At 64.6% G+C, this 23,702-nt stretch overlaps 3 protein-coding genes across 12 annotated transcripts in view; 1 reads left to right on the forward strand and 2 right to left on the reverse strand.

Moving 5' to 3' along the window:
• SLBP (stem-loop binding protein) overlaps positions 1–230 on the reverse strand; it is a 76,562-nt gene extending 76,332 nt beyond the window's left edge. For 3 of the 6 annotated variants that reach the window (XM_049630156.1, XM_049630154.1, XM_049630157.1), the window contains exon 1: positions 57–226. In XM_049630156.1, coding sequence (XP_049486113.1) covers positions 57–115 — 59 coding nt within the window. In that variant the 5' untranslated portion in view covers positions 116–226. Of the gene's footprint in view, positions 1–56 lie in introns of all 6 variants that reach the window. The other 3 variants (XM_049630153.1, XM_049630152.1, XM_049630155.1) reach the window with 2 other exon arrangements.
• A 958-nt stretch (positions 231–1,188) lies between these two features.
• Positions 1,189–9,018, reverse strand: TMEM129 (transmembrane protein 129, E3 ubiquitin ligase). Of its 3 annotated transcripts, none has more exons than XM_049630150.1 (4): positions 8,910–9,018; positions 3,725–4,199; positions 2,884–3,043; positions 1,189–2,762 (listed from the first exon to the last, which is right to left on the reverse strand). In XM_049630150.1, the coding sequence occupies exons 1-4, from the start codon at positions 8,926–8,928 to the stop codon at positions 2,514–2,516; spliced, it is 903 nt and encodes a 300-aa protein (XP_049486107.1). In that variant the 5' UTR covers positions 8,929–9,018; the 3' UTR covers positions 1,189–2,513. The 3 variants fall into 3 exon arrangements, with proteins under 3 accessions (XP_049486107.1, XP_049486106.1, XP_049486108.1); XM_049630149.1 differs by lacking the exon at positions 8,910–9,018 and adding an exon at positions 6,167–6,378; XM_049630151.1 differs by lacking the exons at positions 1,189–2,762; positions 8,910–9,018 and adding an exon at positions 6,167–6,378 and having other exon boundaries at positions 2,909–3,113.
• On the forward strand, positions 7,044–19,696 carry TACC3 (transforming acidic coiled-coil containing protein 3). Of its 3 annotated transcripts, none has more exons than XM_049630138.1 (16): positions 7,044–7,130; positions 9,014–9,176; positions 9,335–9,477; positions 10,194–11,126; positions 12,120–12,195; positions 12,296–12,449; positions 14,118–14,170; positions 14,475–14,578; positions 14,893–14,980; positions 15,184–15,300; positions 15,940–16,016; positions 16,094–16,137; positions 16,698–16,858; positions 18,550–18,656; positions 18,792–18,912; positions 19,474–19,696. In XM_049630138.1, the coding sequence occupies exons 1-16, from the start codon at positions 7,117–7,119 to the stop codon at positions 19,537–19,539; spliced, it is 2,421 nt and encodes an 806-aa protein (XP_049486095.1). In that variant the 5' UTR covers positions 7,044–7,116; the 3' UTR covers positions 19,540–19,696. The 3 variants fall into 3 exon arrangements, with proteins under 3 accessions (XP_049486095.1, XP_049486096.1, XP_049486097.1); XM_049630139.1 differs by having other exon boundaries at positions 12,344–12,449; XM_049630140.1 differs by lacking the exon at positions 10,194–11,126.
• Positions 19,697–23,702: the final 4,006 nt, after the last annotated feature.

The raw sequence follows: 23,702 nt of genomic DNA on the forward strand, positions 1-23,702 counted from the left end.
CCCCCCGCCCCGGCCCGGCCCGCCCGGAACGCCCCGGGACGCGCGGCCCGCCTCACCTGGCGTCGCCGTCGCGGCGGCTCCCGCAGCCGGAGGGGCTTCGCGGCCGGCAGGCCATATCGAGCGCAGCGGCGGGGTGCTGTGGCGCCGGGCTGCGTCCTCGGGCGGGGGGTCGGGGGCCGGCTACCGCGACCGTTCCCGCGCCGGCGCTGACAAGCTCTGCGCGCGCGCCCCGCCCCCAACCGCCTTTATGCGCCGGCGGCCCCGCCCCTCCGAGCTCCCGCGCGCGCCGCGTCGGGCGAGACCATCGGGCCCGGGCGGGCGGGGGAGTCCAGACGGCAGAACCCGCTCCGCGGGCTGCCCGACCCTGGGCGGGGCGCCGCCGGCCCGCAGCCCCGACGTTGCCTTCGGGGAGGCGGCGGACCGACGCCGTCCGAGTGGACGAGGAGAGGCCCGAAGAAAAGTCGCCCCCCTCCTAGCATTGGGGCGGCCGCGCCTCCGCGGGCGGGGGAAGGGGGTCTTGGCGGGAGATTGGGGCGCGCGCGCGACGCGGGCGCTCCTGGGGGGAGGGGGTGCGGGCAGGCGGCGGGTCTCTGATTGGTCGGCCCCGCGGGGGCGGTCTCTGCGCTGGCGGGAAACGGGAACCCGGAAAGGGAGGCTGCGCTGACGCTGCGGTCTCGGCCCACGGCCGCCGCACCGGCCGGGCGCCGCTGGCCCCCGTCAGTCCTCCCCGCTGCGCAGTTTACTTCCGCTGCTTTCAGCGCCGCCTCCGGCTCTCCGACCCTCCCCCTCCCCCCCGTCCGTGCTCCACGGGCCCTCCATGACCCCCGACCCCTGCGCTTGGAGGCCTCACCCAGGACCCACGCCCTTGGGCCACCACAGTGTTCCCACGGGGGCCCCTACATCTAGAGTGCCTGCATGCTGACCCCAAGGGCCCTGGCCACAACCCCCTCCCCAGAACCGCAGGCCCAGAACTGCTGGGCCCACCCCCTTGGGAGCCCTGGAAACGGACTTCTTGAGACCCTGGCCTGCAACGGGAAAAACGGAGGGTAAGGTTCCTACAGCGCCTGCCTCCCTTCTCATTTTAAGCAAAAATGGGTACGTTGAAGTGGGCACAGTGCTGCTCCTTCTCAGGTGGCTTCTCCCCATTACCAGTTCGAACATCAAGAAAAACAAAATATTCCATTTAAGTCGGTATGTTTTCAGACTATCATTTTATTAAATACCGTATCGGTTAGCTACAATACGTTTATCTTTATAAAACTAAGTAACTTTCTTTTGTAATAAAAATAACCTGACCTAGCCCTCCTTTGGCAGCACCGGAAACTGGGCTGAGGCTAGGCTTGTCCTCCCCTCTGATGGCCGGCCTTCATTTGCAGAGTACCCTGGGGGTCCACAAAACTGAGCCACCTCCACTGCCAAATCCCTGGGGTTCCGGTGTGGCCTTGGGCAAGTCCAACGGCTGGGTCCATCACCCCTGCTTAAAACAGCCAGGCTTAGGGGGCTTAGGACTACGAATGTGAGGGCTCCAAGCGAGGACCCCCTCCGGCAACCACATCTGTCAGAGCTGGGCCCGGGACTGCCCTCTCAACTGTGCCACCAGAAATTGGGAAGAGGCACACATCCCTTTCTGACACAGGAGGACCCTACTGGCCGGCCCTGTGCTGTGTCCCAACAAGCTTGTTACCTGGACGTAGGACGTCGCTGTGTGTGTCTTCAGCTCAGTGCCCCCTCTAACCAGGAGTCTGAAGCTTAGCCTTTCCCTGGACTCATGGGGGCAGCAGTAGGCAGGGAGGTGCATGCCTCTCTAAGAGATAGGCAACCCCACAAGCATGCAACTAAAGAGCGGGAGTTGAGAGAAGCCAGCCCCTCACCCAGCCTCTAACAGGAAGCCCAGGATCTCCCCCAGGCAGGGAGCAGGTAGGGGCCACCCCATCCAGGAACAGCCACCAGGAAGCCCCAGACAGTGCTCCCGCCCTGGACTTGCACCCCAGGCCTCTCTCTGCACCGTCAGACTCTCCCCCAGATCATCAGAGCAGCCTGGTGGGGTGCGGAGGAGACACAACACCACAAGGCCAGCAGCCAGCTTGGAGATGGGAGCCTGGAGGACAGACTGCAACCAGTTTAGATAAACCTGGGTCCGGTACGTAACTAAGAGGCAAGTGTGCTGCATAAAATTAAGGCAAGTGGTTCAGGGTAGAGCCACAGGGGCGGACTCCCGGTCTCCCAGAAGATAGCTCAGGTGGCCTCAGAATGCTCCAGAAGCAGGCCCCACACCGCACCGGATTCTGTGTCCAGCACCTGTCCTACCTGGTGAAACAGAAAGCAAAGGAAGCAGAGGCACAGAAGCCCCATCCCATGGTCACTGCCAGAGCTGCAGCAGAAAACCTCCCCTCCTCCTACATCATGCCGGAAAAAGAACCCTTGGCTGATAACACAAACGGGCCTGCAGGCCTGGCTGCTCCTCACGGTGGCTGTGGGGTCCCCAAGGCCACTCCCTCGCCCAGCCGGCCGGCTCAGCGCACGGCACACACGTCCAGGATGCAGAAGCGAGCACGGCAGGTGGGGCAGGGCACGCGGCTAGCGAGCCAGGTGTCAGGGCGCTGCGGGTCCTGGCGGCTGGCGAACCACTTGCCCATGCAGGTGAGACACCACATGGGGCGACAGTAACACTGCTGGCACTCGCCCTCGTCCGCCTCCTGGCAGGTCTTCACCAGCTTCACGCTGGCACGCGTCTGCATGCAACCAATGCAGGCCTCCAGCTCCTGTGGGCGGGCCCAGAGGGTCACCAGCAGTGTGGCCGCGCGGCCTTGTGGGGCCACCCCGACCCCCCGCCCCCGAGGGAGCCTGGCCTGTGGGAATCCACCTACCCCGCCCGGCCCTCACCTGGCTGCTGGGAACCGAGTAGGTCGGATTGACCTCCACCAGAGAAGCAAATGTCTCCAGGAACAGGTCGCCCAGGCTCTGACGGATGACCACGTTGGCCGCACTGCGGATGGGTGCGCGGAGTTTCTCACACAGCTCGCCATACTCCGTGGAGTTCAGCCTGCACAAGGTGGGGACTGCTGGGCTGGGGCCGTCGGACCAAGGCCCTTCTGCAGGGCGGGGCTTCGTCCCTAATGGGGATGCCAAGGCGCCTCTAGGGTGACGGCACCCACGACCTCCCAGAACGCCAGGGGGCTCAGACACAGCCCAGCTGCCTGATGAAGACCAGCCAGCAAAGACAGCCCTGAAGCCAGAGCCCACAAAACCAGCACCACCCACCTGCCCCAAAGGGATGCAGCCAAGGGCAAAGAGGGACTGGGGTGGGGGGGGGTTGCAGCCGAAACACAGAACACCTGACCTTCAACGGGGTCAGGCCCAAAGTGGGTCCCGGGAGAGGGACAGCAGACTGGCTGCAGCCTGAATGGGATGGGAAGACCCCAGCTTGGGCCCCAGAGCCAAGGCAGCCACCAAGCCTTGGTCCTGTACCACCCCCAAATGTACCCAGTGTGCTCCCCCGAAAAGAGCTGTGGAAGGCGGCTCAGAGTACATGGAAAAAGCAGCAGAGAATACCCGGGAGCGCGAGGGGCCGAGGCGCCTGGAGGGAGGGTCCCGCTGGAGCGGTGGCCAGAAGAGCCCGCTCTATCCGTCATGGCCTCCCAGAGAGGCGCCAGACTGGAACCCGGGCACCGGCTGCCTCTGGCTGCACCAGCCTCACTTTCACCCCAGCCACAGGCACACCTACCGGATGTCGAAGGCCTGCACAGCAGGGCTGGTGCTGGCCACGTGGATGGTAAGGAGCTGCACAGGCAGGTTGGAGTCTGGTGAGAGCTCGTGCTGCTGCGATTCTGTCACGGTCAGGTGCACATCCTGCTGCTGAGCCACGTGCACACGGTATGTGGTCACCTTCATCACCCACGTGTCCGTCACAATCACGCGAGCACCAGGTGCCCCTGTGGCAAACTTGTCGATCCGCCGGAACTCGGTGTTGACGGAGGAGGCGACGGCCCACCAGCCTGACTGCGGGAGGGCATAGAGGGCCAGGGTGCGGGCCAGTGGGTGGCAGGCCCACCGATCCCAGGACCAGTAGTAGATCAGGGTGCAGGCAACGGTGGGCAGGGTCACTGCCAGCAGGAGGAAGAGCCGCCAGGTGTCCGGGGCCTGGCTGGGGGAGTAGAGTTGCTTTTCTGAAGCTGCAAAGCACATGCCCACGTAGTACCCTACGAAGGATGGGGAGGGTCTCAGTAGAAATCGGGACTGCCAAGCCATTGTTCTCCCCTCATAGTGCCCACCAAGGGCCACAGTGCTGTCCCTGTACCTCCAGGGGGGAGGGGTGCTTCCCCTCATCCCCAGCCCCGGGCCTGGCCCTCTGCCCTGTCGGCTCCCACAGCCAGGCCATGGTACCCCAGGGCAGGCGAGCCTTACCTGCCTCCACGGCTGGCCCAGTTCAACCCTTGCCCATGACAACGGGAAAATAAACGAGGAAAAAACATTTTTAATTTACATCTTCAGTTTTACATAAGTAGTACATACACAATTACTGAAATAGGAAAAACTAAAAATGCCAAAACGAATACGAGAATTTTGTGTCCCCCCAAGGCAGAGCTGCACACTGGCTCTCCCAGGGGTGGGACCTTGGCCTCTCAACCCCACCCCTTCTGAGGAGGCAAATCAGAGCGTGGCCCATCCCGGAGCACAGATGTCCTGTGCCAAACAGTAAGCAAAGAATAATGGCGCACAGCACAAAGTCGTGGGGACGCTCCAGGGCCCCTGCAGGCCAGATCCAGGCCAATGCGCATGTCAAAACAAAGTAAATAGTGAAGGCCTGTGTGGGCACGCTTAAGGTTCCAGAAATAATGGTAACCTGTTTGCTGTTGCTCAGGTTGCTACATTTAAGGTAACTTACTAGGTAGCAGCAGGTAATACACAATAACGTTTCAAAGCTTTTCAAAACAAGTTCCTAAAAGACTCCAGGACTGGCCACAAGTCAGGCTGCATCATCTCCTCCACCTGCATGAGTCACTCAGCTCCCCAAGTTCTGGTTTCTGTCCGTCTGCAGCATGGTGACGGCTCAGCTCCTCACAGGTTATAGGAAAGGTGTAGATAAAGGGACTCCAGAAAACTGGGGGGGTCCTTAGTTCCCGGGGCAGAAATCCAACCCACGACCCTCCCAGGAGCCCAAGTTCTGAACTGCACTTTCCTCATCTGAGGGGCACTAAGGGGTACTAAGGGGTACTGGGGTCTCAGGCTGGGAAAGCCATACGGTTACCCTGACAGCAGGTGGAGAGACCAAGCTGGTCATGGAGACCACCAGCTCACCACGAAGACCCAGTCTCCATCCTGCCATGGGCTCCCCTCTGCTCACCTTCCCCATCAGGCAGGCAGCCCTCCTGTTCACGCCTGGCCTCAGCCCAGCCCCTTCCAGGTGGCTCTCCACACCTAGCCCAGGCTGCTGCGCCCTGCCGGCAGCTAGAAGTCCACAGAGCCATAGACAGGGCCCCCTACCAGCCAGCCACCAGCCCTTCCAGACCTGCTTCTGCTCTGTATCCTCCAGAGAACTCCCCCCCACACAGGCAGCAACCGGCTTTCCAGCCAATTCCCGTGTCCGCCCAGTTGGCAAACAAGCCTCGGAGAGGCCCGATAGCCCCTGGATCACCGCCCAGCCCAACCCCTGGGCAACGTGTAAGCGTCTTGCCCCAGCCCTTTGCACCTGTGACACCCCCATGGGGTTACCCATCTCTGCCTCCTTCTCACTCCCACCTTCCGTTGGAATCTCACCGCCTCACGTAATAGCTCACGACCTGCCCTGGCTGGGCGAAGCATCACTAGGCTCCCCGCTAGTATTCTAAGCCTACACTTCCGCCACCTGCAAGCGACCAGCTGCCGCCAGCACCTTCCTCTCCACTCCTGGGAGCAGCGGACGCGAGAGGCCCGGCTCAGAGCGCACGGGGCGGCCGGCCCACAGCCTCGGCTCTCGGGGTCAGTCGTTTCTCCCCAGCTCGGGGCGACCGGGGATCCGCTCACTCTCCCCCGACTCTTCTCCACACGGAAGTAATCCCGCGGCCCAGCCACCTCTGGGATCCCGGAACTCGGCCGCGAGCCCGAGGGGCCACTTCTGTCCACCAAGGGGGACACGGGTCGGCGCCCCGCCCCGGGGACTCTCTGGGGGAGGGTCCGGCCTGCTCACCGAGCGGCAGCAGCGAGTGGCACAGCAGCGTGGCGGACGTGCGGCGCAAGTGGTAGGATACAAAGGCGGCGTCCTCGCTGCCCAGCCAGCCCGACAGCAGGTTCTGCACCGTGAGTCCGGCTGAGTGGAACTCAGTGGGCGTGAACACGAAGCACACGGCGAACACCAGGTAGGCCAGCGTGAAGGTGACCTCCGGGCTGTCCATCGCGCTGTCGCGGCCGCCAAGAAGCCGGCAGGGAGAGAGGCCCGCAGCACCCGACGGGAAACAGACCCGACAGCTCCGAGCCGATGGGCGCCGGCAGGTGGGCGCCGGCCGGCGCGGGGCGCTCTGGGAGATGGTGTCCCCGCCCGCGGGGCATTCTGGACCATGGGTCCCCACCCACAGATCGGCGTGGGACGCTCTAGAAGACGTCACGTCGACGCGGGGCCCCCTGGGGAATGGAGTCCCGCCACCAGGTCTACCGCGGGGCACTCTGGGAAGTGGAGTTGCAGCGCCCTGCACAGCACAGCCCGAAGTCGCGAGTCCGCGACAGTCCTCGCGAGGGTTTGGCTCTATCCCACGACCCGCCTTGGGGGCGGTGTTTCAGCTAGCCCCATTTTACAACTGGGGAAACTGCGGCTTGGGCCAATGGCTGTCATGCCCTGGCCTCTCCGCGGAACCCAATCGCGTCCGTAGCCGAACCCGAGATCCCCGGGCGACGGCGAGCCCAGGACACCTCCCCGCCCGCCAGCAGCCCTTCCCTTCCCCTCCGCAAGCTAGACGAGCCGCGATTCCGGCGGCTTCCGGCGCCCAGCGTGCCCCGCCCCCGGAAGTGGAGCCGCCGGCGCCCAGTGCGTCCCGCCCCCGGCCGCGCGCTGATTGGCCACGGGTGCCAACCGTCGGTATTTGAATCGGCGGCGGGCGGACGGTGTTCCGGACTCGGCGGCGCCTCCCGCTCCTTCGGCTTTGTATGGCCGCCGGCAGGTAGGCGGCGGCGGCGGCGGCGGCGGGGTCCTGGGCTTGGGGCTCCATCCCCGCCTCTTCCCCCGGTCCCGCGCCCCGGCTCCCGACTCCGCGACAGCAGGGCTACGCCCGCCCTTGACAGGACCTCCTCCCTCTCCGGCTTCTCCGGAGGCTCCCGTGTCCCCTGTCCACACGGCACCCTTCACCCTTGAGCCCAGCCCGCCGGCTTTTACGGCCGCCGTTGCAGGGGCACCTTCCTGCCGGGGCCCCTAGCAGCCCGCGTGTCCTGTCGGTCTCCGGTCACAGCCCGGGAGTGGAGCTGGCTGACTTCTTCCCCGCTTCCCGACGCCTGGTGGGCTCCTGCCTACTGGCGCCTCCCTTCTCCTTCGTCGCCCTCTGGGAGGTCCATGCGTCAGGGTCCTTCGCGGCCTGGTCCGCTGGCCTCCCCTCCCATCACGCCCTGACCTCGTCCAGCCTCAAATACCACCGGTAGGCGTGCCTTGCAAATGTGCACCTCCCACCCTTACACCACCGGCTCGCTGCGTGGTGTCCGAGACTGGGCTCCTAATCTCCAGCCCTTCCCGGCTCTGCGGGGCAGCTTCATGCTGCTTTCTCCACACCCCACCTGGGAGCCACGGCTGACTCCAGCTGCACCTGCCGCAGAAACCTAGGCTCCAGCCCTCCCGGTATTGCCGATTCTCCCCACCTGCTCAACGCAGCTCCGCCCCCCCGTTTCCTGCCCCACACTTCAGCTCACAAGGCCGTCTGGGCTGGCCGCCTCTGCTCACGGCCGCCATCGTCAGCGGAAGCCAAACCCGACAGACCCCGCCAAGGTCTCGCCACCTTCCTCAGGGGAGAGAATGCCAGAAAGGTGTCCTCTAGACCCTTCCCTCATCCACCCCACAGCCATCCTGCCCCCTTCTTGCTTTCCCCAGTTGTTCCCCAAAAACCTGAGTGGTCCTTGCCTCCTGTTTCTCTCCCTCTCCCAAGTGCCTCGTGGGCCTGCCCGGCCAAGCCAGAGCCTGTCATTCCACCCCTGACCGTCTGCAGGAGCTTCTGACCCCTCGCTTCCCTCCTGCCCATTCCCCAACACACGGCCCCATCCCCACATCTTCCAGGGCATCTTGTTGCCCTGACCTCGCCTCTTTCCAGGCCCCCTTTGCCCCCTCTGTTCCAGCCACCCTGGCCTTGCTCTTCAAGCTGCAGCCTCCAGCAAAACACCTGTGATGTTCCCTTGGCTAGGTCCTCCTGTGACTCCTGGGTTGGGAGTGTGATGCTGGTAACCATCATGAGGACCCTGGGAGGGCGGAGGGGGACTGTTCTAGAGCCCCCTGGGCCTCAGTGGAGGTCCCTGGTGCGTGTCTCTAGACTCCCAAGTCTCAATGTAGAAGCTCCTCAACCCCTACCAAGTAATTCCTCACCTTGCTGGTCGCTGCCTCGTCCCGCTCTTCCTCTGGGCCTTGGCCCTGGTGTACCCCCAATTCCCAGCCTGTGGTGGAAGAGAAGTCACAGCACCCCTCTGCTTTCCTGTCTTCTGCTAGCTTGGCAGCCTGCTCCAGCTGTGCTGCGGCCTCGGTGCCTTCAGCAGAGGCCTGAGGGGAGACCCAGGTTTCTGAGAGGCCAGCACACCCGTCTTCTGACTTTTACCCACAAAACCCAAGTTGTTTTGAAAACCCGATTCTTCCTCTTTGCGCTGCAGGCCGAAGGCCCTTCTAGCTCTTTGTCTTGGGAGGCGGCAGGTCCCCTGATGCAGTACAAGGACTGCCTGGCAGAAGATGTGCTGCCTGAGATGTGACCCACCTGCGCAGGAAGGGGACATCTGCCTTGCAGGGCTAGCTCGTCGTCGTGTCTGTTCATCCGGACTACACAGCCCTCACGCTGACACGCACTGTTTGCTTTTCCAGGATGAGTCTGCAGATCTGCAACGATGAAAACGTCACTGGTGACAAAAGTGCAGAAAACTGTGAGTTCCTGTTTTCGCCACCAGAACCTACCGGAAGATTATCTGTGCTTCGTCTGTCCCAGAAAGAAAATGTGCCACCCAAGAGCGTAGTCAAAGCTATGAAAGTAAGCACGTTTTGCCTGTGTCACATCTACCGTGTCACATGTTAGGTCACCCTGGGACTCGTTCTCCTGGGGACGTCAGGGTGGGCGGAGGGGGGGGGCACTGCCAGCAGAGTGGTGAAGACGCCAGCTGTTGAACGGGTCTCCTCCTTCCCCAACAGGTGACTTTTCAGACTCCTCTGCGAGACCCACAGACGCACCGCATCTTGAGTCCTGGCACGAGCAGCAAGCCCGAGGCTTCTTTTGCTCTGGAGGACACTGTTGGGCTGGAAAATTCTCACCAAAACTGGGCCCAGAAAGAGAAGTAAGTGTCGGTGCTGCTTGGTGTGCTGCCGTTCGCAAGCACTCCAGCAGACGGCGGCAGGAAAATTCTGTCTGGTCGAGTTCCTCCTGGTTTCCTCTCTAAGCGTGTGCAGTGCGGTGCCCGGCGCGCTCGCGTCGGGAGTCGTTTGTTAGTAGAAAAGCAGACAATGAAACGCTTAGAATAAGGTTAAGTTTCGTCTCTGCTCCCTTCCTATGCCTTCACCAGCAAATCGGCCTGGGCGTTTCTTTCATGAAAGGTCTGATCGCATCTTTAAGGAAGGACACTCTGGCTTCTTCCTGGTTTCACACCCCCCTGGTCACCTCTCTGCTTGCACGTCAGCTTGGACACTCTCGGTGTCAAAGCCTGCTGTGTCTGCGGGCAGAGTTCTCGACCTTGCCTTTCTCTGCAGTGAAAAACCTTGATCCACCTGTGCCCTGTCCCTGACTATGTAGCTAGTGGTCCCGGCTGAACAGGGAAGATAGGCTAGCACAGAAAACCTTAACTGTGACTATTCGTTTGTCTACGTCTCTCGGAAACCCACGTGACCTAGTCGGCCCAGCAGTGTTGACTTATGAGGAAACGCTTGAGAAAGTTAATCCCAGGAAGAAGATCGACTAAACATTCTTTTCTTCTGTCTTTAGCTCATGTTTTGTTACTAAAGTCTAGTGAAAAAGCTAACAGGTTCCTTAGCATTAACTAAGTTTGTTTCTAAAAAGCCAACAGTTCACCAAGGAAGTTGACACCAAAATGACCAATGGAATTGTCCAGAAACCATTGATGGGCAATGCCAACCTGCCTCCAGGGGATGTGAGACCAGCCTCTGAAGATGGGCCGTTTTCCAGTGGACCCACCTCTGCTCCCCTGGCCAGCCTGGGTCCCTCAAGCTCTCCCCAGATGCCAGAAAGTCTTGAAAATCAAGTGGCATCTCTAGGACAAACGTCTAGGAGCCCTGAGCAAGTCTTGGAGGAAAATGCTTGTTCTTGTTTCTTCGAGAAAAGTATTATATCCACCTCAGAAATCCTAGAAGACCCTTCCCAGATGGCTCTCCAGGACAGAACGGAAGGTCCCCGTGGGGCTGCCAGAGAAAGCTCCAGCCAGGTCCCTGCTTCCTCAGCCAGGGCTACTTTGCCCCCTGCTACTGTCCTCAAAGGAGCAGGTGGAGAAGGGCCCCTCGAAGACCTGCCTGGCGAGGCCCCCGCTGGCCCTGAAGACACTTCTGGTCCTGGGAACACCATCCTGGACAGCCCCCTGAACGCTGGAGGTGTCACATCCCCAAGTCCTCAGAAGGAAGAAGCCGACGGCCAGCAGGCTGCCTCTTGGAGGCGCGGGCCCACAGGGCTAGAATTTGATTTGTCTGCCAATGCCGTCAGCAGAGGGAAAGCGGGGAAGGGACCCAGCCTTAAACCTCCCTCTAGGATACCAGAGCCGAGGCAGGAAAAGGCACCCGAGGAGGCAGGTGAGGGGCCCGTTCCCCTCCCCCGGGGGTCTTACGACCTGGATTGGAGCAAGCTGGATGACCCGAACTTTAACCCATTTGAAAGTGGAGGAGAGACCCTATCCCCAGAGTGCCCCCAGAGCAGGCCCGCAGGGACTGTGACCAAGCAGCCGCAGGCCGGCCCGGAGGCCACAGGGCACTGCCCCCTGAGCCAGTGAGTACTTGGTGGTGGTGGCGGTGGGGTGGCTGGTCACTCAGCACACCAGAGGACCCCAGGCCAGAGATGCCACTTACACGTGCCCCCGAGGAGGGGCCTCGGAGCATACATAGGCTGCACAAGGCAGCTGCCGGTCGTGGGTCCTGAGACTGAGGAGGGGGCTCGCGGCCACCTTAGATGGCTGGTGAAAGATCACAGAGGGGAGTGCACAGCGGTGCCCCGTTCCGTCTACTCCACGGGGGTGTGGACAACTCTTGTGCTATTTTTTTTGTTTTTTCAATTTTTTTTTTCAATTTTTTTTTTTTTTTAATTTTAGAGCGTGTGCGCAAGCAGAGGAGGAGAGGGGCAGAGAGAAACTCTTAAGTAGGCATCACACTCAGGGCAGAGCCCAATGGAAGTCAAGAGTCAGATGTTCAACTGACAAAGCCAACCAGGCACTTTTTTCTCCCCCCAAGTCTTTGTGCTTTCTTAAGAGCATTATCTGTAATGAACCTGGAAACCTAGAAAGGTTTCTAGCAAGTTCTGTCTACTTCCAAAGCCGGTGGAGTGGCCATCCACGCTTGGGGTGGTGTTTCATGCTCTCTCGCACTCTCTGGAGATGGCTGCTGAGTGGCCACCAAGTGCTGGGTCCCCGAGAGAAGCTTAGCTGGTGCCCGGCCCCACACTGGTACACACGGCCTTGGTGGGCATCCGGGGACTGCCCCTCTGGCACGTGCACCCTACCTGCCCGGTACTGGAACCACACCGGGAGGGCCTCCCGGCCCCAGCACTCACTTCCCCTCCCTCCAGTGTGTTTTGCCAGTTTCCTAGTGAAAAATGAAGGCTTGGGGTTTGCTTTTTGAGTTGAAACAGCCCCGGAGCTCCTGGCCCGGGTGTCCTTTGAGGTTTGTGGTTCTTGTGCAGTTGAGGTGGGCCGGGCTGCAGGCCTCACCCCTGCACCTGGCTGGTGGGGGGACAGGGGTGCAGGCCCGGCTGACCCCATCTCTTCAGGCAGGTGCCTTCGGCCTCAGCAGATGACATACCCATGATGCAGACCGCGGCAGGGACCCCAGGTGCAGGGCGCGAGGTAGGGCCGCGTGCACGTGTGTGCTGTCCTCACATTCATACGGGGGCCGGGTGGGACACAGTGCCCAGACAAGACTGGGTGACGGAGGGGTCCCGTGCAGGACCTTCGGCTGCCCCAGGGTGCCCCCACGGAGCCATCCTCCTTCCAGGAGGGAGCCGCGGGCCGTGCCAGTGCGTCAGCGCCACCCCCTCCTCCGCACGGGCCAGAGCCCCCCTCGGACCTGGATGAGGAGCACTTCCGAGACCCCGCTGAGGGTACGTACGTTGTCCCCAGTCACTGGTCTGTCCCTGCTGGAGGCCTGCCGTTCCGTCCGTGCCTGTGCCTGGCGGCGGCTTCCCGGCAGCTCTCTTCCTGGGCTTTAAGTGATCCACGCAGGGGCTTCGGGTTGTGCAGAAGGTGGTCGTTCTCGGGGCACAGCCGCAAACCGAAAGGACTTTTAGGAACGGAGGTCGGAGGCTCAGGGGAGCAGGCAGGAGTCACGCAGGAGGTTCTGTGCAGATTCACAGGGTTGCAGAGTTGCTGTTAGGACAGAGCACCCAGGCTGACGGACCGGAAGCTCTGAAGCTTCAACACGGGTGGGATCGAGTTGCCCTAGTAGACGTGACACAACCTGCCGGGGTCTCCATTTCGGTTGCTTAACGTCCGGGCAGAGGGAAGACTGGCAGTGGCACGTAGGGCTCGTCTGTGGCAGGATGATCGAGGGTCCTCACCGTACGGGGGTCCCAAAACCGTGGACACGCTCGGCTGGGGCAGGCCCGCGTCCCCACAGGGACCCTGGAGTCCCGTGACGCGGGGTCTCGTGTCTGGTTCCTTTCACCGAACGTAACGTTCTCAAGGTTCGTCCACGTCGTAGTGGGTGTCAGCGCGCCCTTGTCACGGCCGAGATCGTTCCACTGTGTGGACGGACCACGCTTGCAAAGCACTCAACGGCCGGTGGACGCGTGGGCCGTTTGCTCTGGACGGCTGGTAGAAGGCTGCCGCGAACATCCGTGTACACGGATTCGTGTGGACGTCAGCTTTCCGCCTCTCCTGGGCGTACGCCTGGAAGGGGTCCGGGTCCGGGGTCGCGGTGTGTGAAAGTGCCGGGGCCACCGCCGGGTGGCTTCCCGGAGGGGCGGCGCCGCTTGGCGACCGTACAGCCGCGGTGTTTGGGGGTCCCCGTCAGCACCTGCGCGTCTCGGACTTCGATTCCCACCGTCCTGGCGGCGGTGAGGCGCCACCTCGGCGCCTCCCTGGGGACCGGCATCTCTTCACGTCCCCTCACAGGTTTTGTGGAAGGCCTGCTGGGTACTCTGTTGTCTTCCTGGAGTGTTCCTCTTTGTTACCCGGTCAGGGTTTCAAACCTGTCCCCGCTAAGGGTTTCCTGTGAGATCTAGGGCTTGGAGAATGTTCTTTCTGGGGGTTGTCTTTTCTTTCTCGCTCCTTTGAAGCACAAACGTTGACCTGGAAGTCTGATTTACCTGTTTTTTCCTTCGTTATTGGTGCTTTGGGCCTGAGGTCTAGGAAACCATGGTCGAATCCAACACCTTGAGGATTTGCCCACCGGCTTCCTAAGGCTTTCGCGTTGTTCTGTTTGGGTTTTCGATTCACGTGGGTCAATCCGTGTGGTGCGAGGCGCCCTTAGGCCTGGTAAGGACGGGGGGATGTCGTCAGGAACTCCAGGAGTCTGGACAGCGGTTCTGGAGAGCAGTTCCCGACCTGGGCGGTCCGGTCCCCGGGGAACCCCGGGTTGTCCCGCCCCGAGAGCTGCCGCTCTGCTCCCTGCGGCACACGGGACAGCCCCACGGCGTGACGTGGCCCCGAGCGTCGTTAGAGGCCAGGAACCCCGCTTCAACGTGAAGGGTGCTCGCTCCCGGCCGCAGGGGTGGTGGGGGAGGATCACGGCCCGAGCCGGCCCGCCCCGCCGACACGCTGCCTCTCAGTTCTAGGCACGGGGGCCGATGTGGACTACCTGGAGCAGTTCGGGAGGTCCTCGGTGAGTCCCCGGCGCCGCCCCGGCAGCCTCGCCCGGAGCGCGGCTCTCCCAGAGCGGCCCTGTGCCGCTGTCGCGCCCCCGAGGTCACGCGGGTCCCTGTGCTCGGGCACCGGCGGCCTCCGCACCTTCCCGGGATGCGGGGCCGGCGTGGTGACGGCCGCGCGGGTCTCCCGGGGGCCCCTCGGGGCCCCGTCTCGGGCCCCGGTGTGGACGTGAACGCCGCCCGGGGGGTGGCTGCTCCTGGTGTGCTGTGGTCCCCCTGTCGGGGACCTCTGCGACCCCGCTGACGTGCCCGTCCCTTCAGTTTAAGGAGTCAGCCCTGAGGAAACAGTCCCTGTACCTCAAGTTTGACCCGCTCCTGAAGGACAGCCCTCAGAGACCGGTGCCCGCGGCCCCGGACGCCAGCAGGTAGCCCCCGCCCCCCACCGTGGCCGTGGGCCCCGTGCAGCAGGGGAGGTCTCCGGACCAAGTGGGGACACTGTGGCTCGGCCTCGGGAGCCGCCAGGTGCGGGCGGGACGGCCGGGCGGCCTTGCTCATGAGGCTCCGTGGGCGCTCGGGTGCCCTCTCGGTCCCGTGTCTGTGCAGTGCCCGCGTCCCCGTGCCCGTCAAGAGGCCGAGCCCGAGCACTTGCAACAGGCCGTGCGACCCACCAACCCGAGGACGGTTCTTCTCTGGGCTTTGGGGGAAACGGGTGCGATTACCTTCCCTTGTGGGGTCTCAGCACACAGGACGTGGCTGCGCCGTCCTCGGGAAGCCTGCCCGCGGCGAAGCTGCTAGACCTCGACTTCCTAGGAGCCCCGGGCGCTGCCGTAAGTGACACACGAATGCGTCTTGTCAAGGGCCTGACTTCATGCGGGGGGGGGGGGGCGGTGAGGGCCCCTTCCCTTGGTCGCCGTGCGGCACCAGAGGCCCCCGGCCTCTGCGGGCCTCTCCCCCGATGGCAGGGTAGAGCTGGAGGTGCGTGTCAGAGCATGTGGCCCAGCTGCTGTGTCCCCTCTCCCCACCCCCGCAGGTGCCGGACGCCCCTCCGTGCATCTTCGGGCCTGGGGGTCCCCTGCTGCCCACGGGCCCCATCGTGGGCTCCATCGTGGAGGTGCCACAGTATAGCCAGAAGGACATGGACGCCGCGGTGAGGACGAGGCGTGGGGCGGCCGGCTCCCCTCGTGCGGCTGCAGGGAGGGTCGTGGGTGTCGGCTTGCTGGGGCTCCCGTGTTCCCACCCGGCATCTCACGGAGCACCTGTTTGCACACGGAGGGTCTCGGGTGTCCTCCGATGGCACTGCTTTGAGCCACCCCGGGGGTCGTAAAGCAGGACCGCTGGACCTTGAGCCCCCGAGTCCCCTCGCTGCCCCCACCATCCCCTGGGCAGTATTTAGCCAGGCCTCTGCTGGGAGGGGCCCAGATGGGGACATCCTCTGCCAGCAGCAGCGTCCTGTCCAGTCCCCTGGCCCCCTGGCCCCCTGGCCCTGCTCAGAGCTGGCCCCGTCCCTTCTGCTGGCTGCTCTCTCAGTCTCGCCTATAGCGGGAGGCATCCCCCACAAACAGGCATGCTTCCCGGGGGCTGCGGGGACCCCTGCTACATGCCTGCCCACCAAGGGGGACCCGCCCATCTCTGACAGACGATGCCCCCAGGGGACTTGTGCTCTCCCTGGGTACCAGCTGGCCTCGCCCCTGCAGGGCTCTCCACCGCCCATCCCCCCTCACCCCTCACCCCTCACCCCTCACCCCTCACCCCTCACCCCTCACCACCTGCCGTGTGGTCTGTGCAGGTGGAAGCCACACGACAGGAGAACGTGCTGCTCAGGAGCAGGTGTGAGACGCTCCACGCGAAAAACCTGGAAATGGGGTAAGGCCCGTGGCCGGCTCCGCGCAGCTCGGGGTACCCGCCGCGGGCCGCCACAGGCACGTCTGTTCTCCCCGCAGGAAGATAATGGACGGGTTCGAGGGGATCGTGTACCAGGCGATGGGTGAGTGCTGGCACCTTGCAGCCCCGGCGGTGCCAGGGGCCTGGTGCTGGTCAGCCCCAAAACGGGCCAGACCCTGGGCGGGTACCTGGGGCCCCTGCAGGCATCAGGGCAGCACGCCGCCCTGGGCGCTGTCTCTGCGGTCTGCCCCTGCACCCCCAGGGGGCTGTGTGTCAGGCGGGGCTCGGAGGGGGCACCAGTCTTCACCCGGGGCAGAGTCTTGAGCCCCGTGGAGCCCCCCACTCCCCGGCAGTACGGACAGTGGGGACAGACCGGTGGCTGCAGGCTCCGTGGGGCCCTAGGTTCCTGTCGCCTGACCCGCGGCTGCTGTGGAGGCAACGGCTGTTCCCGGGCACTTGTGCCCCCCCCAGGCCCTGCTCTGCAAGGTCACCCCAGAGAGGGGCCCCGTCGCCCAGTCACTAGCAGGACCATGGGTGGGGTCGCCCGCCTCTCCACCCCTCCACCCCTCCACCCCTCCACCCGTCCACCCCTCCACCCGTCCACCCCTGCTTGCCCTCGCCTGTGCTCCTCTGATCCCCAGTGCCCCTTCCTCTTTTCTCAAGAGGAGGCTCAGAAACAGAAGGAACTCGCAAAAGCTGAGATCCAGAAGATTCTAAAGGAGAAAGAGCAGCTGACTGCAGACCTGAGCTCCATGGAAAAGTCTTTCTCTGACCTGTTCAAGCGGTTTGAGAAACAGAAGGAGGTGATCGAGGGGTACCGCACGGTAGGTGGCGGCGAGCAGGCATGTGCCTGTCCTCCCCCAGAGGGTCCCTGGGGGGCTGTGGTCAGCCCCCGACCAGGCCCGTCCTGTGTCCTGACCTTGTCCAGGAAGCTGCAGTCTCTCCACGAAGATAACTCAGCTGGGCGCCGGGCTATGTCTTTCCTCGCCGGTGGGCCCAGGTGTGGGGAGTCCACCGGGTGCCTAGGGACGTGCGGGCACGTGAGCAGGGGCGCCGAGGGGCCCAGACTGGAGGCAGAGCCCCGCGGGCCCCAAGGAGTAGGCGGCTGCCTTCTGGAGGAGGACCTGGCCCGTTGGGCACGGTGGGCCTGCAGGAGGGCAGAGGGAGTCTCACGCGTGGTAGAAGGACGGCCCGGTGACTGCGAGATGCTGGGACCGGCCTGTGCCGGGGGTGGGAGCGGTAGCCTGAGGCCCCTGAGGAGGGCCGGACGGGGCCTGGAAGGTGCCACCTGCCAGGCAGGAGGGAGCCAGCCACACAGAGAGCTGAAAGGTAGGGCCTGTTGCCGTGAGGAGTGGGGACTTGAAGGGCCCTGGAGGACGGGGACCAGGCCGAGCTCGCGCTGTCTCACCATGACTCTGGGGCAGCTGGTGGTGTTCCTGCTGTGCGGAAGAAAGTCCTTAAAGCTTGAAACTCCTTGAAAGATGGCTGACTAGTTAGCACAGGAGACTGGAAACACCTGAGCCAGGGTCACAGTCCATAGAAACAGACCCACAAGGTGGCAGGTGAGGGACCCGGGTGGGGTGTGCCTGCACCTCTCAGCTGTGGTGGGGGAAGCCGCCCGGGCCGGTCTGTCGTTGCTGGAGGACCCCGACCCCCACCCCCACCCCCCCGGCTGCCTCCTCCCCTCCAGGCCCGTCCACCCCCGCACTGCCCTCAGGTAGGCACTGCCACAGGCCGACGGCGCCTGATCCCCGTAGTGACGAGTGTCCTTGCAGCAGAGCCCTCAGGAAAGGACCGGGTGGAGGTTCGGGCCCAGGACTAAGGCGGAGCATGACTCGGGGCACACGGCCGAGCCCGGCTGCCGTGAAGCACCAGCACAGGGGGTGTGGGGGCCTGACTGCAGCCCCCAGGGCGGGGGGCCGGCGGGGGGGGGGGAAGGCAGCCTGACGCAGGGGGGGGACCCGAGAGCCGTCGGGCCATACTCCTTGCGTGGAGGGAGCCGGCAGAGAACCTTCTACAACCGGGAGACGGTTTAGGAGCTAACGCTGTTCTTAAACATGGGGCCAGGGGACGGCGTGGGACCCCGGGGGCATGGGGCCTCAGCCTCTAGCCTTCCCCCTGGCCACACCCCTGCTCCTCATCTGTGGGTTCTGTCGTTGCCCGAAACCAGGCGGAAGACTGGCCGCACGGCTGTCCCCACGTGGCCCTTAGGTAGACAGCCCTGTCCACGTGTCCTGGTGTCCGCCCGTGGTCAGCAGAGAGACGGGGCCCTACCCGTGGGCTCTGCGTGCCGGGCAGGCTGAGGGGGGTGGGTAGGGGGGCTGTGGGCGGCCACGGAAGCCAGGAGGGGAGGCCCGCTGCTGTGTCCACGCAGCCTGCCTTGTCAGAGCTGTTGTGTTAACACCCCAGAGCCCCTTGGTCGTGGGCGCGTCCACACCTGACCCGGGATCCCCCAAAAGCCAGGCCTGACGGGCTCCAACAGAGTTAGCGGTTCACGTCTGCTCGTTCTTTCAAGAACGAAGAGTCGCTGAAGAGATGTGTGGAGGATTACATAGCGAGAATTGAAAAGGAGGCCCGGCGGTACCAGGCCCTGAAGGCCCACGCGGAGGAGAAACTCCAGCGGTGAGTGGTGGCGCGAGGGGCCCAGCGGGGCTGGGAATGGGTGGAGAAAAGTCCGGCCAGCCTGGGGAGGGAGACCCTCCAGCTCCCCCGGACCCCGGTCCTTGACCGTCTCAGCCCCGCCCTCTGCGTCTCCAGCGCCAACGAGGAGATCGCCCAGGTGCGCAGCAAGGCCCAGGCGGAGGCCTTGGCCTTCCAGGCCAGCCTGAGGAAGGAGCAGACGCGCGTCCAGTCACTCGAGAAGACGGTTGAGCAGAAGGCGAGCACGAGGGGCCCCGGCCCCCGGGTGGGACGTGAAGGGAGGGACCCTCCCGGCTTGGGGACCTGCCCCGTAGCAGGGGCTGGTCGCCAGTCCCTTCTAGCACCGGGCCTTCTAGTTCTAGGCCCCGTGGTCTACTCCCGGGAATCGTGTAGAAGCCAGGGGTCCGGGCCGGCCGGCCGGCTTGGGCAGTGGCAGTGGAGCGCGTGACTCTTGATCTTGGGTCGCGAGCTCAAGCTCTGCGTTAGATGTGGACGCTAAAATCTTTATATTAAAAAAGTCAATGGGGCGCCTGGGTGGCGCAGTCGGTTAAGCGTCCGACTTCAGCCAGGTCACGATCTCGCGGTCCGTGAGTTCGAGCCCCGCGTCGGGCTCTGGGCTGACGGCTCGGAGCCTGGAGCCTGTTTCCGATTCTGTGTCTCCCTCTCTCTCTGCCCCTCCCCCGTTCATGCTCTGTCTCTCTCTGTCCCAAAAATAAATAAAAAACGTTGGATAGATGTGGACGCTAAAATCTTTATATTAAAAAAGTCAAACCCCTGTTTATTTGTTTTTCTCCTTCAGACTAAGGAAAACGAGGAACTGACCCGAATCTGTGATGACCTCATCTCCAAGATGGAGAAGATCTGACCAGGAGGCCCCTTCCCAGCACCCCTGCCCCGTTTATCTGTCTGTCTGTCTGTCTGTCTGTGGAAGGTGTCGTGTTCTTTCTTTTTTCTTAACTTCAGCTCGTTTTTAAATTAGATTGCTTTAACAAGAAGACTAATAAAGTTTCCCTTCAGTTCAAGTGTTGGAGTTGCTCTGGTTTTGATGACATTGCAGGTTCCTGGCTTCGGCTGGAGGCTGACCCCACCCCGCACTGCTGCCCCCGCGACCCTGCCTTCTCCTCCACGTGGCCCCTCGGTTCCCATGGTCCCCACGGGGGACTGAGTGTCCACCTCACGACCACAGGTCAGAACCCAAACGGACGAATGTTCTCGTGTGGAAAAGCAAACTGTCAACAGCCTGGGTGACGGTCAGCCTGTGTCCCTTGCGAGACCGCTGTCCCTGCGGATGGAACTCTGGCCAGGGGTCACGGGCACTCTAGTGCAGTTGACAGACATCTGCTAGAAGGCAGGTTTCCTGGGCTGGAGCCCACGGCCCCCCTGGGCCGGTTCTGCGAGCGCCGCCTCCTGGACACCCCCCCCACCCCCCCGCCCCCAGAGCAGACCTTTGTAACTGGCGAAGCCACGGTGTCCGAGTCCCTCACCCCTCCGGCCCCCAGGCTGTCCCAGGGGAGGGCCCTCTGAACCCTCGGACATTGGCCTGAGCACGGACCTTCCCCGCATCCTTCCCCTACCTGCTCGCTGACCACATGGTAAGGGGATGGGCCCGAGAGGGGGGTTCTCGGGGTGGGACACAGTGGGGCTCAAAGCAGCCCCCAGGAGCCTTTCTGAACCGGGCGGCAGCCGGGCCTGCAGGGGCATCAGGGGACCCCGGTCCCTGGACGTCGACGGGCAGAGAACTGGCTGGACACCGGTCTCCGGGGCCGCTGATACGTGACTTGAGTGCCCCGGAGCCGTGTCCCTAACACCACGATCCCCACAACCAGCCGGCGGCACAACGCCTCCTTGGCGCCTGACTTGGTAGGTCTGGGCAGGCTGAGGACCCACACTCGTGACCTGGTCCCAGCTGGCGCCGGTGCTGCCAGGCCCAGAACGCCCCGTCCTCAAGCGGGCACAGGGCCCAGGCGAGGAGACCCGCAGCCGAACACGGGCAAGGAGATGCTCATGCCCAGGCCTGGAGGAACTGCCCACGAAGGGGCATTTTCTCTCATGAACAGCGAGCGGGCGTCCCGACACAGAGACCCAGCCCGAGGCCTGCCCGGCCAGAAGGCCTCTGACCATCTCTGTGCCCCGCACCCAGCTGCGACTCAGGCTGGCGAGGACCCTCCCCGGAACGGACCTGAGGGCGGGCAGCAGTGACCTGCCAGCCACCACCAGAGGTTGCTGCCCGGGCCAGGGCCCGAGGCCTGGGGTAGGAGGTGACTGAGGGGCCAGGACTCCTTACGTGGAGGACCCGTTTGTTCTCAGAGCGTGTGCAGGAAAGTGCCCGGCTCTGGGACGAAGGCCGGGCTGGGGGCAGGGACCGAGGGGCCACTCTGCCCCAGGCTCCAGGGCTCTCACCTGGCTGTGGCCGCCGGGGGTTCCTTCCGCAGTCTCCTGTGCTCCAGAACCTGCTCCGGGCTCTGGCCGGCAGGAGGCTGCCCGTGGCCGTCACCGCCTGCCTCAAAGCCACCTTCTCTGGCCCCGACCAGGTCCGTCTGGGAGCCTCTCGCTGGCCCTGCCCAGTGCTCAGTTTAGGGGGGCTCGGCCCCTGGAAGGCGTCTCCTTAAGAGCAGACGTGGGTGTTGCAGGAGGTGTGGGCGAGGATCAGGGGCCCGCCTGAGCCCCGAAGCCGCTCTCTGGGCCCCCCTTGTCATACCGGCCCCTTCCCCCGAATGACCCAGGCTTCTGCTCTCGGCATACAGTCCCCCACCCCCATCAGCCCTAACCCTGTCCACCCCCTCCACCTGCCCCTGCACGAGATCCTGCCCCATCCCACCCCTCCCCTGCACAAGGACTCCACTCTTCTCTCCCTCCCAGGAGGAGTTTCAAGAGCCTACCGAGAGCCACGGGGACCAAGGGCCGTTGGCAGGGAAGAGGCCAGGCGGGGCACGGGCGGCAGACACCACTCTTCTGCGGGGGACAGGGATGGCAGGGGGCGAGCGCCTTTAGGCTCACCAGCTGCTTCTCCTCAGTGTCATCACCCACCCACGGGCGCGTGCGGCCCAGGGGGCAGGGTGGCCACGTGGCCGTGAGGCTCCCGTCGCTCTCTGCAGGCTCAGGGCCGCTCGAAGGGGTCTGTGGTGGCAGGGCCTCGGCCGGCGCAGCCCGCCCGGCCTCTCTGGCCGCTCTGCGCGCCGCCACGGGGGCTCTGACCCCCGCCGGGGCCTCTCTGAGCCGGGCCGGGAGTCTGCCCAGAGAAGGCCACTTGGGGCAGCTGGCCGTGCTGAGGACACAGGCCGCCAGGCAGCATCCTGGGCCAGGAAGCTCTCTTCGGGACAAAGGGGCCTTGTGCGGCTGAATGGGTGTTTATGCTGGAGCCGGAGTTCGCTCTGGGCTGCGAGGCCAGGCAGGCCTGGCACCGGGCTCACCCGGGGAAACGCGGCCGGGCCAGGCACGCAGCGGCGGGGCTGAGCTTCCGCACCCCTGTGTTCCCCGCGCGTGATACCCACGGCGCCCCGGGGGCCTCCTGCCGGGACGGGGACGTGGGCAGATGGGGAGCCGTCCTGGGGCGCTGCCTCCAAGTCCCCGGTGCCGAGCAGGAGGGAAGTCGTGTCAGCAAGGCAGCGGCGGCAGCCACAGAGGTCTCGTGGACCGGGCACCGCCGGGGCCGCCTCCCGGGCGCAGGGCCGCCCCGGCTTCCCGGGGCACGGAGGTGAGAGCCCCTGCTGTGGTGGCCCGGACCCCCCAGCCTGCACTAGAATCCCACTCCTTTGAACTGTTTGCATCCCCCAAGCCCCTATGTGGAGGAGGGGGGCCTCTGGGGCGGATGAGGTTAGATGAGGTCATGAGGGTGGGGCCCCGGGGTGGCGCCAGTGTCCTCACGGAAGAGGGGGAGAGGGGACAGGTGTCTCTGTCCTCCGTGTGAGGACGCGGCGAGAAGGCGGCCGTCTGCAGGCCACCTTCTTGGCTCCAGCCTCCAGGACCGCGAGAACGAAGTGTCCGTCGTATAAGCCGCAGCCCGTGGGCTCTACTGAGGGCAGCCCAAGAGAGAGAGCGAGCGAGCGAGACTCCGGCCGACCGGCAGCCCAGCCCGAGGCCCGCCCACCGCCCCGCCTGTGACCCCGCAGCTGCCGCTCCACACCCCTCCGGGAGGGTCCTGCGGGCCAGGCAGATGTGGGCGCCCTGGCCAGGGGCCGCCACGTGGCTCTGTTCCCATGGGGGAGGGGGAGGGGGAGGAGCGGCGGCACTGTCCCCGCCGCCCCCTGGGGTCGAGCGCCGCCCCCCCCCCCGGCTGCCCCCCCCCCCCCGCCCAGGCTGAGCCCCAAACTCTCCTTGGCCCCTCGAAGGGAATGAGGACTTCCACGTGGCCGAGCGGGGGCCCCAAAGGTCCTTCTTTGAGCTGGCCGCCCACCTGTGCCACCCTGCCCTCTGGGAAAGACCAGGTCACGTGCCACGTGCGCCTGTGTGACCGGCGTGCAAACCCAGGCTCCGAGCCCCCTCACCGGCCCCTCGGGCCGCCCGGGGGCGAGGGGTGGGGGGGCCTGGGCTCGCGTCACTTGTGTCCTGTTGGGAGGTCCTGGCGGGCGGGGGCCAGCAAGCCACCACACCACTTGGGAACCGGGAGCGGGGCCGAGGGGGCTGCATGGGACCAGGGAGGGGGGGGTCCTGACTCAGCCGAGGCCGTCTTTGGGGGACCCTGCTGGGGTGTGCTTAAGACGGGGGGCACCGTCCGCGCGGTGGAGAGCATGCCAGGAGGGGGCTGCACGTGTGCGGACGGCCCCACGCACCCTGGCCCCAGCGTCTGCAGGGCCCCATTCCCGGGACCCCTGCGCCGCCCCGTCCCCGGCTCACGACGGGGCCCTCACGCTCTCTGCCCGGGGCCCTTGAAGGCTGCGAGAGCGCCGCGGGGCCAGGCGGCCTGCAGGGGGAGCCATTGGGCCGGCCCGAGCCTCCTCCAGCCTCGGCAGCGACCCGGTCCGAGCGGTCCGGCCCCACCTCCAGGCAGGGGGCGGGGGCATCCGGCGGCCACCTGCCCGGGCCGCCCGC

This window comes from Panthera uncia, chromosome B1, assembly GCF_023721935.1.
Source record: "Panthera uncia isolate 11264 chromosome B1, Puncia_PCG_1.0, whole genome shotgun sequence".
In the NCBI taxonomy this organism is placed as follows: domain Eukaryota; kingdom Metazoa; phylum Chordata; class Mammalia; order Carnivora; family Felidae; genus Panthera; species Panthera uncia.

Coding starts and splice junctions, on each gene's coding strand:
- TACC3 (XM_049630138.1), top strand. Junction 14,981..15,183: donor TAGGAGCCCCGGGCGCTGCC/GTAAGTGACACA, acceptor CCACCCCCGCAG/GTGCCGGACGCCCCTCCGTG. Junction 16,138..16,697: donor GATCGTGTACCAGGCGATGG/GTGAGTGCTGGC, acceptor TCTTTTCTCAAG/AGGAGGCTCAGAAACAGAAG.
- TMEM129 (XM_049630149.1), bottom strand. CDS start 6,371: ATGGACAGCCCGGAGGTCACCTTCACGCTGGCCTACCTGGTGTTCGCC. Junction 4,200..6,166: donor CCACTCGCTGCTGCCGCTCG/GTGAGCAGGCCG, acceptor CATCCTTCGTAG/GGTACTACGTGGGCATGTGC. Junction 3,044..3,724: donor GTGCAGGCCTTCGACATCCG/GTAGGTGTGCCT, acceptor CACCTTGTGCAG/GCTGAACTCCACGGAGTATG.